This window comes from Pyrus communis, chromosome 16, assembly GCF_963583255.1.
Source record: "Pyrus communis chromosome 16, drPyrComm1.1, whole genome shotgun sequence".
Classification (NCBI taxonomy): Eukaryota; Viridiplantae; Streptophyta; class Magnoliopsida; order Rosales; family Rosaceae; genus Pyrus; species Pyrus communis.
Window position 1 is genome coordinate 9,340,354 of NC_084818.1, and position 16,659 is coordinate 9,357,012.

General features: G+C 36.2%; 1 protein-coding gene across 1 annotated transcript; it reads right to left on the bottom strand.

Annotated features, from left to right (window-relative positions):
- Nucleotides 1-1,101: 1,101 nt before the first annotated feature.
- Nucleotides 1,102-4,094, bottom strand: LOC137721409 (uncharacterized). Its single transcript, XM_068460502.1, has 6 exons — nucleotides 3,094-4,094; nucleotides 2,880-3,012; nucleotides 2,535-2,655; nucleotides 2,313-2,349; nucleotides 1,929-2,211; nucleotides 1,102-1,807 (listed from the first exon to the last, which is right to left on the bottom strand). The coding sequence occupies exons 1-6, from the start codon at nucleotides 3,310-3,312 to the stop codon at nucleotides 1,716-1,718; spliced, it is 885 nt and encodes a 294-aa protein (XP_068316603.1). The 5' UTR covers nucleotides 3,313-4,094; the 3' UTR covers nucleotides 1,102-1,715.
- Between the last annotated feature and the right edge of the window lie 12,565 nt (nucleotides 4,095-16,659).

Sequence of the window (16,659 nt, forward strand, 5' to 3'; positions counted from 1 at the left end):
AGATTCCAAGAGACAGAGGTGAACATGATTTGTAGCGTTTGCTTTCCACTGACACGATAACTTTTTGTGCTGATAACGTGTTGTAAAATCAATGGTGTGTGCAGTGGAATAAATAAATAAGACAAAAAATTTACGAGGTTCCTCTACAGTCAGTGTGACTGGAGTACGTCCTTGGAGCAGCAGTGATGCTTTCATTTATAATCTGAAGTAAAAGGATTACAAAGATAACTCTCTCTATTCTCTCCTCTCTTTTTCTTCTCTTTGCTGTGAACCATGTGTCTTCTCTTTTCTTCCTTATTTCTTTTCTCTCTTTTCAGCCGTAAGGCTTTGTATTTTTGTGTGTGATTTTATATGGAAGGATAAAGCAGCAAATGGATTAGTGGACAAACATGTAGAGTTGTAGTGGGTTGGCCAGCCACACATTGAATGACTTATAAGATTACAACATTACTCTTGTTTCTCTCTTCTTTTCACATTCCTCCCAAGTAGTTCAATTTTGCATCTCAAAACCAAACCAAATCAAATTAAATGAGTATGCAAAACCATAGTGATGTTACAGAGACTATCTACTTGAACTATATTTTGTGAATCACATGATGTGGCGGCTGATAGTTGGACTCCTTCTTTAAATCATTAAAGAAATAGTCTAATCATGAACAGTCACATCATGTGATCTACGATCTAAAAATATGGAACTAGATCCCCTCCGAATCCAACCATGCTGAGCCTACTAATCAATACATCCGGACTATTGAAATTTGATTCAACGGTTAGAAACAGGGGGCCCTTCTAAAAGTTATGATAATTGTAGCAGTTTGATCAAATTTCAACAATCTGAATGCATTGATTAGTGGGCTCAGCATGGTTGGATCCGGTTCCCAAAAATATGATATTCCCAGCATTTTTTAGCAAAACCATGCATTCCCCCTTTTCTGAGAGAGCTCCTAGGATTCCAAGCACATTCTTGAAAGCCCCGAAAGTGATTGATTGTGCAAAAGAAGAATCATACCAAAGACAAAGTACAAAATAATCAGAGAGACAATCTTTTATTTCTTCCAACTAATCCATCAATTCCAAAAAAGTATCCGAAGCTTTGAACAATGACCAAATTCAAAAAATTAAAAATTAAAGATTACGAGTTAAATGGCCAATCAAGCTATCCGAAGCTTTGACCAAACTGGTGTTTCAAAGATATAAAACAAATCTTTTGAAACCCGATTGCTTTAATCTTCTCCCATATAAACAAAAAAGGGTTTATATGTCATTGGATGCTCTATGCAATCCAAGGCACATAATCCAACTGCTAATTAGTGTTGTGAGGTGGAATCCAAAGCCCAATCTTTAGCTTCCACCTTATGCAATTACATGAATTAATGATTAATTAATCATCTGATATGAGTCTTAATTAATTAATTAATTCCTCCCCTAATCCTAACAACTAACTTGAAAAATAAGCTAGACTCCCCTACTTGTCCTAACCAAGAACATGTTTGCTGATGATGATGATGATGAAGTTAGTGAAACAAATGAAGAACCAATCGGATGCTGACACTTGTATGAAACCCTTTTGCTCTCTTCTGATGGCAGCTAATGTGATTAATCTGCAGCAGCAGGCAATACTTTGGAGGTTGATGGCTGAAAATCTGGTCTTGTTACCCTTCTGTCAATATGGTTAGTCTTGAAAAGTTGACATTGTTTTGATCCCCCTGTGGACATTAAGTTGAAGGATTCTGCTCAGAGTGTGCCCCAGAAGGTTGTGGGGCAGCTGCCCCCCCTGATGTGACCCTAGTTGCTGCTGCTGTTGCACCTGTAACATTTTGCATGTAAACTGTAAATTCTCTAGATAATTCCTCTCGGGTACCACAGTGACGGTATCTCAAACCATTCATGTTGGAATATCAGCGGGAAAATGATTAAAATGTTTTTACCTGGGGTAGTTGTGGGGGTGGTGATTGGCATTGAAGAAGGAGGAAGAGAGAGGATCCCAGTTGTGGAGGTGGAGCCAAACGGCTGAGGAGGCAAATAAGGGTACTGTACCATTTGGGGATATTGGACACCAAGGGCATGAGCCTGGCTACTATTCTGAGCATATTGAGCATAAAATGGGTAGACATTATGGTAAATTCCAGCCGGCCCTGATGCCCCGCCAGTTGTGGTGGTGTAGTAAGGTGAGAATTGTTGGCCACCACCACCATAGACACTGTAATAGTTCTGCACAATAACATGCATTTTGCACAAAAGTCAGCTTAAGAAAAAATAAAGAAAAATAAATAGTTTATGTGCCCACTTAAAATGGTAAATAAAAAATATACCATGGGATACATGGAATCTTGTGAATATCCAGTGTACCTGTAAATTTACACCCAAAAACAAGGGAAAAAACAAATCAGATATGGAATGGATGAAAACATTTTGACAAAACCAAAAAAATGAAAATATGGAGTGAATTCGTTTTATGTAAATTGAACTCGGAATTATGGAGAAAAAAGGAAAGATTTGGGGTGTGTTTTTGTTTTGGGGAATTTGAGGCTTACCCATAAGCTGAATAAGGAAATGTGTATTGGCCAGTGGGTTGAGGGAAATAGGTTGATGAGGATCCATGATAAGCAGCTGGTGGAGCCACCAACCCATGTGCTGCTCTAAACCTTCCTGCACCTGCAGCAATACCATCACAAAATCAACAAACACATTGTGTCTCTTCTTTCTTTCCAAACCCTAGCACATTTCTGCGGAATTCGAGTGCTCAGTCCACCGGCATAATACAGTACGTCGACCGGGCACTCACATCGGGCGGAAGATTTATTCCGAGTCGGAGAACAAAATTATTCAAGAAATGGTAAAGAAAAAGAGTTAATATATGGTATGGGAAAGGCAAAAACCATGGGGAGCAGTCGGTGGGCGGGTCTTTTGTGCACCAAGAGATGCAAGATTGCAGTTTGCCCTCCTTCCATCAATCACAGGGGATGGATTTTGGCATGCCCTCATGGCTGCCTCTGGATCCTTAAATGTAACCTAATCAAAATATTAAACATAAATTAAAACCAAACTCAAATTAATCAGAAAATTCATAACAAAATAATGGGGGTTGCTTACAAATCCATAACCCTTGGATCTTCCAGTGTTTTTATCTGTGATCACAACAGCCTCCAAGATCTCACCAAACTGTTCAAAGTACCTTCTCATGGTTTCCCTCTGAGTCTCCCAGGCCAACCCTCCCACAAAGATTTTGGTAAAAGTTGTGTCATTGTATTGCCCTTGATTATTCATGTAATTAATCCCCCCCACCATCTGAAATTGCCTTCCTTGATTCATCAAATCCAAAAACAAATACCCCAAAAAACAAAAAGATTAATTTTTTTTTTTTAAAAAAAAAAAGAAAAACAAACCCAGAACCGAATTTTTTTGGGTGTTTTTCTGGAAAGATCACATGAAAAAAAAACAGAGAGACACTCGTGCAGTTGGTGAGATTCTATTTGGTCTTCTCCTTCTTGTTTGTGAAATGACTGGTTTTTTGTAATGAGGATGCTTCTTCTTCTTCTACAACCGCCTCTTTTTCACAAATCTTCAGATTCCTCAACAACGATTCCCCTAACGAGAAAATCATTACTGTTTGGGGTGGGAAAAAACAGGGGGGAGAGAGAGAGAAAAAAATATTACCACCCCATCAAAATATTTATATGCAAAAACACTAAACGCAGAGTCAGAAGAAATATCAGAGGAAAAACGCAGAGAAATAATGAATATTTTTAAAATTATTGGAAGAAAAAAAGAATGGAGAAGACAAAAAAGCTGCTAGTGGGAACCCACGACAATAGTGGGCAAAGGTGGTGGCCAATGGAAATATGGAAGACCAGCAGAGACCAAAGGACCAGCTTTCTTGCTGTATCACCACTCTCTCTCTCTTTTTCTCACCAATATGCAATTATATATGTGTGTGTATATATTTCGACCAATATAATATATATATATATATATAATATAATGTATATTATATAAATATATAATAATAATGTAGGATTGTGGGGGGTGGGTCTGCATGAACAATTGCTTCGCTGTATTCAACCTTCCATATTTTCTGTTCTTCTTCTTCTCTCTCTCTCTCTCTCTCTCTCTCTCTCTCTCTCTCTTTTCTCTCAGTTTCCACCCCCTCTTAATATTGCTTGCTCTGTTTATGGCAATTTGGTGGGTCTCTGAGGAGATACCACACCTTGAGAGACTCTCTCTCTCTCTCTCCCTCTCTCTCTCTCTAAAGCTGCAGCTATTCTCCTAACCGAAAAAAGTACAGGAAGGGAGGAAATGGGATTGTTTTTGGTGGGCCAAAACTTTCTGGCACAACCTTCTAAATTTACCTTGAAAATAATGGGTGTTTTTAATCAATAATAAAAGTTTTGGTACTAATTAGATTATTTGAGCACCTTTGGTTTTGTTAAGTACACCATCTCTCTTCTTCCTAATTGGATGCTCCTGAAAACCCTAAATTGCCCACCAATGCATGCATGGAGAAGAGACTCTACTAAGGGCATGTTTCTTTAAGAGGAATGGATTTGTAGGGTTCTCATTTTTTTACTAATAACAACTGAAGAATGGAAAAGATAAATGTTTTGGGTATCTCATACATTTTCATACCTGAAAAATCAAGGTATGAGATTACAATGTGGGGTTGTTTACCTCACACTTAATTTTTCATAAGACGGTGTTATCCACATATTTCTCTTAATTTTTAGTCATTGAATTGAATAAATCGAAGAGGATCGAAGGATGAAAATTAGCAGAGAGTGTGGAAGGTAAAAAAAAGTGTGCAGATAAAACCATCTTTTTTCATATTCCCTTTCCTTTATATTCCCCTTCCTTCTCAAGTAAACATGCCGTTACTAACCACTCCTCATTATCGTAACAGTAAACGCTCTTAAACACTTGAATTACAAATATCTTACTCATTCATTAATTTTATCACAATACATATTAACCTAAACCTCCTCACTCTGTCATGCTTTTCTGATTACCAATTTTGACAATATGGGTCCATTTTATTGAAGTCTTTGATGTCCAAGATTTCCACATTTTCACCATGTAAATTGCCATATAACACAATGTAGTTGTGCCATAATATCACCAATTAATCACTATAAAATGGAAAAGTATTTAAGAGACTTCATGCTAGTGGTTGAAAGTTCAAGCTGGCCATGGTGTAGAAATTGGACTTCTTTCACCACAATAAAGAGTTCTGCAATTGTTAATCTCATCTTCTTAATTGTCATATGATGCTTGCAGAAGTCAAACCTCTACCATGTTTTTAACAAATTTAAAAAAAAGAAATTCAAAATTGCTATAGAGAGTAGAGCACATTTCTCCGGCCAATTTGTATAAATCCAAATATACATGCACTGCACCCATCCACCATGTTCGAAGTTGACAAACACTGAAAGGGCAATATGGTCTTTCGGGATAGGAACATCAAGAAATAAGGGACACTCTTCTGATTATATTCAACTTTAATTTGGTATTAAATATCATTAAAATGGGTTTTTATATACATGTAAAATGATTTGAAAAAAAAAAGAAAGAAGAACCACCAGATACGAAGAGATGGTGCGACAGTGATGGTAAGCGTGGTAAGCGTGGTAAGCGTGGTAAGCGGCGTCAGTGATGGTGCGACATGGGATACGAAGAGAGAGAGAGAGAGAGAGAGAGAGAAAGAGAGAGGGTAATTAGATCCACCAGATATAATTAAAACTCAGAGACCGAATCATGACTGTCTCTACCACACAACGGCTTGGGACTGTCGAAGAGATCGGTCAAACCCCTGATTTTTGTTGGGTTTTTTTTTATGTTTGAGGAATCCATGAATTGTTTTCTTCTCATATGTCTCGTTCCACTGTCGGCTCTGTTGGCGTGGCATTGGCAGCTGCTTGGACTTGGGAGAATCTGGTGCGTAATATTGATATTGTGTTCTGTCGAAAACAAGATGATCTATAGACTATAGTATTATCGAAACCAACAAAATTATAATGCTGGAGTAATACAACTTTAGAGAATCAAAGATCTTTCAGTACAATTGCAAATTATATCATAATGAAGATTAAATCTGGCGTCAAATATACGTAAATCTTCTTCGATGATCCACTTTGATATAACCTTCAAAATGAATCCAAATGCAAAGCTGAGATGATTCGGAGAAAATCGCGCAAAACTAATAAAAGATAAAATCACTATTCTCTAATTTAACCACCAAATGAGACATTATACAAATAACCATATGGAATTATGGATCACGTACTGTACATATATTCACATTGACTATACGTAACGGCCTTGTTTTTCTTTTAATATTTATTAAATATTAGTCGGATATACATATGTCGGAAACAATCTAGTCGAATAAAATGAAGACTGAGTATCACTTTTACAATAAATAGTCATGCATACAGATCTAGACATATCTACTTGATATACTACAAAAGGCAGAGATGATAAGATATTCGGTATCAAATAAAAGGAAAGGATCTTCGTCGAATCTTTTTTTTAGGGAATCCTAAGAATTCCCTGATTGTGACCATTTATCGTACATTGTACGGTTAGAAATTATTTTAAAATTTAATAAAATTAAATATAAATAGTACCTAACGAAAATTGACCGTACGATGTACGATAAACAGTCATAATCATGAAATCCTTAGGATCCTTGGAAAAATAATCCGACGATGATCCTTTTTCCAAATAAAAGGAGTCGAGAATGACAGACGTTTTCTCCCATTTGATTCATTGGGAAAGTTTGGATAACACCTGCTGATAAATTTTTTATCTTTCTACTTATCATCCAATTATAGGCGCACAAAAAGGCAGAAGTACCTTATTACGTTGATGTCTAAGGAACAGACTCATATATATACATATAATTATATATTCAAACATAACAGAATATTGGTGGTTAATTTGAACATACCTTATTATATTAATTGTATAGATATTATGTTGAACATTGTGCCCTAGCTATATTCAAATATATTAGAGATTGGTGGTTAATTTGATTATTTTATTAAGCAATGGATGACATGATTGTTAATTATATTACAAACAAAGCTTTGACAGTCCTCTTGAGAGATCGCCGGATCCTCTTTGTACAGTCCTCTTTGAACAGTTAATTTGAACATACCTTATTATATTAATTGTATAGATATTATGTTGAACATTGTGCCCTAGCTATATTCAAATATATTAGAGATTGGTGGTTAATTTGATTATTTTATTAAGCAATGGATGACATTGATTGTTAATTATATTACAAACAAAGCTTTGACAGTCCTCTTGAGAGATAGCTGGATTCTCTTTGTGAGGATATTGAGAATTTTTAAATCACACTTGTTTATTGTATATCATACGATCAGTTTTTGTCAGATACTGTTTATATTCAATTTAAATAAAAAAATTTACAATGAATTTTCACCTTACGATATACGATGAACAAATATAATTGAAGGATCCCAAGTTCTGGTTCGCAGGATTTTGGTAGCTGTAAGTCAAACACTTGGAATATTCACAGCAAAAAATTTGCAGGAAAAGAAATGTACCGTTGAGAAAAGTTGTAAAACATCTATAGATCTAAACTTAAAAGGGTTTCAGTTACTTGCATGCATTGAGAGAAAGTGTACACCTGTTAGTTGCAGACTATCTTTTAATTTGAATTATATACATTTTCGTACTCTCAAATAAAAAAGGTTTAACACATCGCACCAAATTTTGTATTCGTAAAGTGTTACATAGTCCCAAAATTGTTAGTTTTTTTTTTTTTTTTTTTTTTTTGAAAGGAAATTTTTTTAGTGTTTTAATTTGTTCATATTTTCTGCCCTAATTTCACGATCTCTATGCGCCTTTTAGAGAATATATATTTTAAATTTGTGTAGTGTTTTTGCTTAATGTCCATTGAAAGTTTTGGGCTAATATGGATCACATCTAGCTAACAGCAGTATGTTTTGTGTTTTCGTTCTACAATGTCAAACATATTACATGTACTTGTTATAAAGTGCTACTAAGACGAATGTTACTAACAAAAATACTATTGAATCAAAGTGTTCTATGGATAATCACTTTCGGTACTTAAAAGTTTGCTATATGTAAGCTCAATATTCTATTTTTCTTTTTCATAATTAGTGAAGGTCAAGGGGAGAGAAAATTTTCAAATTGAGGTTTGAGTGAGTGGTTAACTCGTGTTTGGTTACGTTATTTAATCATTACTAGAGATAAAAGGCATACAAACTTCCACACAGTCAACTTAATAATATAAGGAAGAAATGCATAGGCTTTTGGCCTTTTAAATTGATACGCATGCATGCTCTCAGCCAAAAGGAACAAAAAGGAAAAATCACATGTTAGCAACTTATTACCATACAGGACTCAAACTCAGAGAGAAAGAAGATTCGAATGAGAAAAATTTAGGAAGAGGTTTTATTCTAATTTACAATTGATTTTTGAATTTTTTTTTATTTTTTTTATTTTTTTAATTGAGGTCTTTGAATTTAACAAAATGTATAATCATTGATCTAAGTCGCTAACTTCCGTGAAAAATTATCCACGATGATTTGGTACACATATATTTCCAATTCCAAATATGACATATATTTAGAGATTAAATTTAAACTATTAATTTCAAATACGATGATATAGTACGTACCACTGAATAGTTCAAAAAATCAGCTGTTAAATCTTGCAATAAGAATCTAATGGATCTTAACGGTTAAAACTTTGGACAATGAGTTGCTACAGTTTCATTGTCTAAATTTTTCATGCAACCCCCACATGGGTTCCCACAGTTCTTTATTTTTTGGTCGAATCTCACAGCTCTAAACCCTAGTTTCCAAAAAAGTAAAACCACAAAGTAAAAACCAAAACTTAACAGATGGCCTTGTTCATTAAAATTCGAGTCTGAGAGCAGGCTGGGTTGAGACAAAGCATGCAAGCCGAGCTCGAGCTGTGGAGATGGAGATTTGATAAAATCCATGAAATGAAAAGAAAAGAAAAAGATAGGTATGTGAAAATGTGGAGTGTGTCGTATACTATCCACATGAAGGCTGCAAAACCAGGCAGGCAAGCAGAACCAAAGCACATGCCTCTTGCCAGTGCTTGTACCTTTCCATTATGAGAAAAGTCTCTCTCAAAGCCAAATACCATCTTACCCACTTTAGGGAACTTGGATATGTACTTGTATTAAGGATTGAATGCCTCACCAAGTCATCATCTCACTAGCCGCTGGATTTTCCATACAAACTCATATTGGGTAGCATCCAACGACCGAGAGAGTTGAATGACTTAGTCCCTATGTGGGTATATATTTGACCATTGACTTAGTCGGAATTGGTGTTATTTTAGATACATGAAAGTTAAAAGAAGGAAGGGTCATTTAATTAAGAAATTAGTAATTCACACGTTAAAAGATTGTTTGTTGCTACCATATCCCGAAACTGAATATTTTGGACTTTTCAGTCTATTCAGATTAACGTTACTTTCCCTTGATGTTTCAGTTTTGGGCCAGTCGGAATTTGGGTGAATTATGTTGTTTAATGTGTTTAAATCGGCTCTTAATATTTTAAGATTTTTTTTTTTTTTTATTATTTGTTTAATTCATTTCCTATTTGGATTTCTAGGGTTTCAAGGGTTAAGTTACATTATAAATGGGTCATCTTGACCTTAGGTTTGTTATCTTTCATATTATTAATCAAAATTTGAAATTTTTTCTCATGGTATTCCCAAATCCTACCATTATCTATAACTTCATGAGCTGTGTCAATTTTTATTATTCTGTTACAAGAAAATCTGACAATCACGATTAAGTCACTTTGTTGCACATAATGAGGTGTGTAGATGCATGGCCTGTCGGTAGCTAATAACCCCATTAGTCACTGATTTGACATGTATCTTCCCTAATCCTATTAGTCACTAATAATCGTTTACCGACCTTATTCTATATAACTAAATATCAGGATTTGTCAATTTTCTTGTACTAATTTATTACATTACATATATTTTTTACTTGCAAACAAATTACAGTTGACACATTTGTGTAAATTTTTCTTTTTGTGTTCTTACTAAGTTACTGCATTATATGTGTGGTTGGTGATTTAAAAGAACAACTTATTAGAACATGTTCATCACTGACGTCTCGAACGAATAATATATTGTCAAGTAGAGATTAATATACACATGCACAATAATACATTATTGAAACGAGACAACACGTGACAGTACTTACTATATGCAAATGCAAGTCTTCTCGTGATTTAGAAGGAAGAAGAAATGTCTACTTCACGAGCGCCGTGGTCAGAGCAACTTTTGTGACATCTGTGAGACTGCTTTGTGTCTGTGCTGACTGTTTCCTTAATTACATATTGGGCATGCATCATCGAATATCGACCTCAGTCAGCTTCTCCAAACGTGGCAACTCATGATTTCTGATACTGTTCCCGACAAACAACTAATAACCTACTTCCTCCTCCTCCTTAAGTTCTCACCTCACCTCACATGCATGAATGTAATATATAGGTCCCCTACTGGCTACTACATTTGGCAGAACAGAAAATTTGGTTTGCATTTCTGTAGAATTTTTCTCTTCAAAATTTGCCAATAGTAAATGAAGCGTATAGGACTAATTTGAAAAAAAAAATCGAGTACTTTTAGTCTCATAATGAAAATATGAAATAGAGTTAACTAGATTTTCTTATACTAAAATAGAAATCTTTTACCTTTCAGTGTCGGTCTAGCAGCTTACTACTAATTAACATGTATATATTTTTTTAGCTTAATCAACTGTGCAATTCAATAGGTGTTATATTTATCATAAAAGATCTCAATATAATTAATAGTGAAATTATTCAATTTAAGTTGTATTTAATTATATCATGTTTATGAGTTTATCATGTGTAATATTTACATTCTTCAACATAATCTACACCATGATAAAGAATGGTTAACAAGTCAATCTAACAGTTACTAGGTAAAAATTCATATTGTAAAAATCTAATTACCTAATAATGGAGAGAAATTTATTTGCAACTGAGTCATTAAAGTGGGGAGGTATTCTTTCTTCAAGGCCGAAGATAACAGATGAGAACTATACGGACCCATCTGTCAATAGAGCCCAAGTAAACTATGATGGCTTTTCACTTTTCAGTCACCCAATATGAGGCCCAAAGAAGTATTAATTGTTCTACAATTATTTTTTCTTTGCTTAATTTTATTTTTCTATAAACAATAACTTTAGTGGAATAAATTATTAGTTGTTAGAGGGGAGAAGGATTAGTGGGGACATAATATGCAGCGAAGTGTATGGACATGATGTTTACCGCCATTGCGGTAAAGTGTCATATGCTTTTCTTTGCCTAATTGGTTTTTTTGTAATATTTTAGTTCAAGTAAGGTTGGTACATGGACCACAGTCACGGCCAACATCTGCTGCTTGCCAGATTGGTGTCTGGTTTCTCATGCCAATTACCCGAGTCTTGTCCAGCTAGTAGCAGTACACTCTAGCACTAATTAACTGCAGTCCTGCAACTCTTACCAGTAATTCTACGTAGGGAAGGCCTCTGATTTCCTTTTTAATTATAAATAGCATACATATATGGACTGTATGGTCGTATACTTGTATAGACTATTTGTAGTACTGCATGCATGCATGCATATGTTTGTGCAATATTGTATCAAAGTTCTGTGCTTACTACTATATATGTGTACACTATTGTATCAGAGCTATTCTGGATCTGTTTCCCTTACATAAGAAGATGCATCTGAAGTGGTCCAATTTGAAGCTTCAGCGGTTTATTGATCTACTTATGCTCCGACCACAAAATGCAAGGGAAACAGTGTGATTAATTACGTTATACAGTTGTTTAAATCACATCATGCAAGGTATAAGAGATAACCATTGTTTAATCATACTTGGCATATCTATTTCAATTACGTTATAACAGTAGTCACTAATCACGAAACAGCAAAAACATCAAATTAATTAAGGAGAAAGGTTGTGGACAAATTGACAAACTTAGAGATTGAGGTTTGCATAAATGCAATGTTCTAAAAAGTGTGCTTGCAATTCGGTAGGTGTCCATTGCTCAGGATTCAACAATTTATAATCCAAATTTGAAGCATCGCAGTCTTTAGACTTTGACGAACCTTATGTATTTCGTACTCTCAAGACACAATTTAGAATTTGACAAAGGATAATAATGAGAAATGAAGAGTGGGAAAAAACCTCCTCCTTTACATGGGTGGGGATGCTTGGGTTTATTAAAACTCAATGCATCCCTTCTTCAAACGATGCACCCGTTTGGCTTGAAATCAAAATATGAAATGCGTGCATCTTATCCAGACATAACTTCAAGGGATGCAACATTTGAATGATAACAACTGCCTGTTAGCAGTTCAACTGCAGAGACACAAGACATTCAAGTGAGATTACATTTTTCATTCAATTATTGAAACTATATAATTTTCAATAATATTATAATATATATAATTTCCAACCCTCCAGACCGCGAGGACAAAATGATGTCCAATATAATTCGCTTGCTTACAATGGAAGTGCTTTGGTAACCCGAAAGCCCTTTTGATTTCTTTTTACCAAATACTAGCAGAAGTGTAAAATTCAAGCTAATAAAAATATTAGTTTGATCTAAAATTCAATGTGAAATAAAGCACTGATTATTCTCTGTACATATCCGTGTATTTGATTTTTGATGTTCAAACTTTACGTACTTGAAATGAAAAGAGTAATACAACCGTTTTTACAAACTATGATCATGTTCTTGTTCTCCTTCATAAACGGTGCTTAGCATCCAATTACCCCTTCCATATTTCAATACCTCATCATCATCATGATTAATATCAACAGCAGCAACAAGCCTACCCTCCAAGCATTCTTGCAGGATCACAAGGCCTAGGCCCTCGAAATTTCGACCGTTGTTATTCATGCCCACCTTCACCATCAGCTCCTTGAGTTGCCTGTTAGTCATACGCACCCTAACTCTCAAACAGTTTGAGGATGTCCTATGACTGGTTAATCCTTGATCTTCAGCTGAGTGCAACCCGTTGCCTCTTCCAATCCAATTTCCCATTAGAGATCTATTTTTTAAACTGAAATAAATGATTAAGCGCGAGATCAGCTCCTCAGAGTAGGATGATGTAGGGCGTGAAACGCAGCCTCTGAAGCTCTAATTTTCTCTATTTCTTTGTAATTTGTGAGTGCTAACGTTAAATGTGGGGAGCTGGTTTGAACAGAAGCAACATGATCTGCTTTAAGTACACATCTCATCTCACCGCATGATATGCGTGGTTTCTAAGATGGAAAAGTTGATTTAATGATCTTTATATTTTAATGGCTTCTAGTGAATTAATTATCATCTTCCAATTATTTACTTTGTGTTTTTCCATATTTAATCATTTTAACATGTCTCACGTGTTTGATTAAATATGTCCCGCCATCTGAAGCTGAAAAGTACCTCTGATTCAATAATTTGACTTTCTCTTTATTTAACATTCTGTTTACGAGGTCCCAACATAAAACTATCAATATTGTAGTCACAATACCACGCAGTTAGATTGAACGTATCCCCACATGATTCACAATTAGCTGTTGCATATACTCGTTGACTTTAGTAGCTGTCGCATTTAGATTACCATAAGCTGTCATCGTTTTCTTTAGTAGCTAGTTCTTCTATTGGTGTGTTGCAAATGAACCCTCGTCCGCCTACGTGCGCCAGGAAGTGCTTTCGGCGCCCCTCTAGGTGGTGGTGCAAGTGAACCATGTGCATATCATCAAAGTCACTACCTGATGATCCAAACAATCATCAGTTCGTTTGAGTTAAAATTCTAGGATTTTGGTAAATATTGTTCTGATATTATTCTTCTCTCATAGAGGAATATATAAACTTACACAGTCTCTTATAAATTAGGAAACAAGTATCCCAAATACACAAGGATACCAATTACATAATTATATACCCAAAATATCTCTACATTCCTTATTCTCCAAGGTTGACTCACGCAACACTCCCCCTCAAGTAGGTGCGTAGATATCACCTAGGCCCAACTTGTCAAGTGGGTCCTGAAATACTCTCGCTAACACTGCATGAGTTAACACGTCAGCCAACCGGTCTTCAGATCTTGCATACGGAATTTCCACCAACTTGTCAACCAACTTTTCTTTGATAAAATGTCTATCCACCTCAACATGTTTTGTACGATCATGCTGAATTGGATTATTAGCTATTTCTCACGCAACCTGATTATCACAATACAATAGCATGGCTTCACGTGGCTTGAACCCGATCTCTGTAAGAAGAATCCTCAACCATAATAATTCACAAACCCCATGTGCCATACCACGGTATTCGGCCTCTGCTGTTGACCTAGCAACCACATTCTGTTTCTTGCTTTTCCAAGTCACAAGATTTCCTCCAACAAATGTAAAGTACCCTGATGTAGAACGTCTATCAGTAATATTCCCAACCCAGTCAGCATTAGTGTACCCTTTGACCTCTAAATGCCCATGTTTCTTGAAAATCAATCATTTTCCGGTGCACCTTTCAAATAACTCAATATTCACATTACTGCAGCCATATGATCTTCACTAGGAGAGTGCATAAATTGACTTACTACACTAACAGCATATGCAATATCTGGTCTCGTGAGAGACAAGTAAATCAACCTTCATACTAACCTTTGGTATCTTTCCCTGTTTGCTAGGACCTGGTTTGGGTAAATCGCCAACTGATGATTTTGAACTATAGGTGTTTCTGCTGGTTTACACGCCAGCATCCCTGTCTCAGCCAAAAGGTCAAGAACATACTTCCGTTGAGATAAGTAAATACCATCACGGGAACGAGCAACTTCAATTCCCAAGAAATACTTCAAGCCTCCTAAATCTTTCATCTAAAACTCCGTAGAGAGATACTCCTGTAGTATCTCCATTTCTTCTGTATCATCACCTGTGACTACCATATCATCCATATATATTATTAACAAGGTAACCCTTTCACCCCTGTGTTTGATAAACAGAGTGTGATCTGCATTTCCTTGTCGGTAACCATATCTCTACATCACATTAGTGAATCTTCCAAACCAAGCCCTCGACGATTGTTTGAGTCCATAAAGAGCCTTTCGCAATTTGCACACCTTACCTGTTCTATTATGCACTTCATACCCATAAAGAGCCTAGCATTTTTTACATCAAATTGTTTCAACGGCCAATCAAAATTAATAGCTAAAGACAAAAGAACCCGTATAGTGTTCACCTTTGCCACCGAGGCAAATGTTTCTTGATAATCTACTCCAAAGATCTGTGCGTACCCCTTAGCAACCAACCTTGCCTTATATATGTCGATGATTCTATCCGTCTTGTGTTTGATGGTGAACACCCATTTGCACCCTACTGGTTTTTTTCCTTGAGGTAGTGTCTGCATGCTATAAGTTCTGTTTTTTTGTAAGGCCTTCATTTTAATCTCCATTGCTTCTGTCCACCGAGGATCCTGAAAAGCTTCTTCCACTTTAGTTGGAATGTTAATTCCATCCATTGTATTCACAAATGCTTGGTACTTAGGAGATAACTGATGAGTAGAGACATACTTTGCAATTGCATATCTCACTTTTCCAGCCGGAGAATACTTGTCAGGAGGTTTCCCACGATTTTGTCTAGGAGGCAATACATAAGTACTTTCAATGTTAGTCAAATTATAAGCTACATCAGATTGGGACAACTTACCTCACAGATATCCTCGGGCACATGAACGGGTACAACTGGAGAAGGGTTATTTGAAGTGCTTGATCTGTCCAAATTTTGAGTAGAAGAGTGCGACTCATTGCAGCATGGTTCATTACTCGCGCTGGCCTCATATTGCATGCTGGGCTCAGAGAAGCCCTCGGCTTCTAGACCTTCAAGCCCACCGACCTTATATTTTGAACTTAGCAAGCCCAGATTAGGCTCACCAATGCTGCTGGGCTGCTCACAGCAATCACTTAAACCCATTGTTGGGTTTTGGCTGATCACAAGTGGTTAGCAGATTCCACCACTGCATATTTCACGCCCATAGTCAGTTGGAAGATCAATCCAACTATAATCTTCTGTGTTCATCTCCCCCCGAAGATTATATTAGGTGTGGTTAGTAAGAAAAAACATCTCATGCTCTGAAAATGTAACATCCATGGTGATGTACATATGCTTGGTAGGTGGATAATAACACCGATACCCCTTCTACTGACCATTAAATCCCAGAAAAATACATTGAATGACACATAGATCCAACTTACTGCACTGATTTTTGTGGAGGTGCACATAGGCTACACAACCAAAGATACGGGGCTGCAACCAAAGTGAAGATGGTAACGTCACATGGTCGGCAAAAACTTCCATAGGAGTGTGAAAATTATGCACCTGGGAAGGCATTCGGTTCATGAGATAAACTGAGTATCTAACGGCATCCGCCCAATAGGAATGAGGAGCATGAGCACCAATAAGGAGTGCTCGAGTGGTTTCCAAAATATGCCTATTTTTGTGTTCTGCAACCCTATTTTGTTGCGGGGTTTGTGGGCAAGTAGTCCTATGAAGAATGTCGTGCTCCTGAAAATATTGAGAAAGTTCGGTATTGAGATATTCCCCACCATTATCAGACCGAAGAAC

Bases quoted from the DNA above. Each gene is read 5' to 3' on its own strand.
- LOC137721409 (XM_068460502.1), bottom strand. From the start codon at position 3,312: ATGAATCAAGGAAGGCAATTTCAGATGGTGGGGGGGATTAATTACATG. The intron at 2,350-2,534 runs GTAAGCCTCAAA...GTAAATTTACAG, and splicing joins TTTCCTTATTCAGCTTATGG to GTACACTGGATATTCACAAG. The intron at 2,212-2,312 runs GTATATTTTTTA...GTTATTGTGCAG, and splicing joins AAGATTCCATGTATCCCATG to AACTATTACAGTGTCTATGG.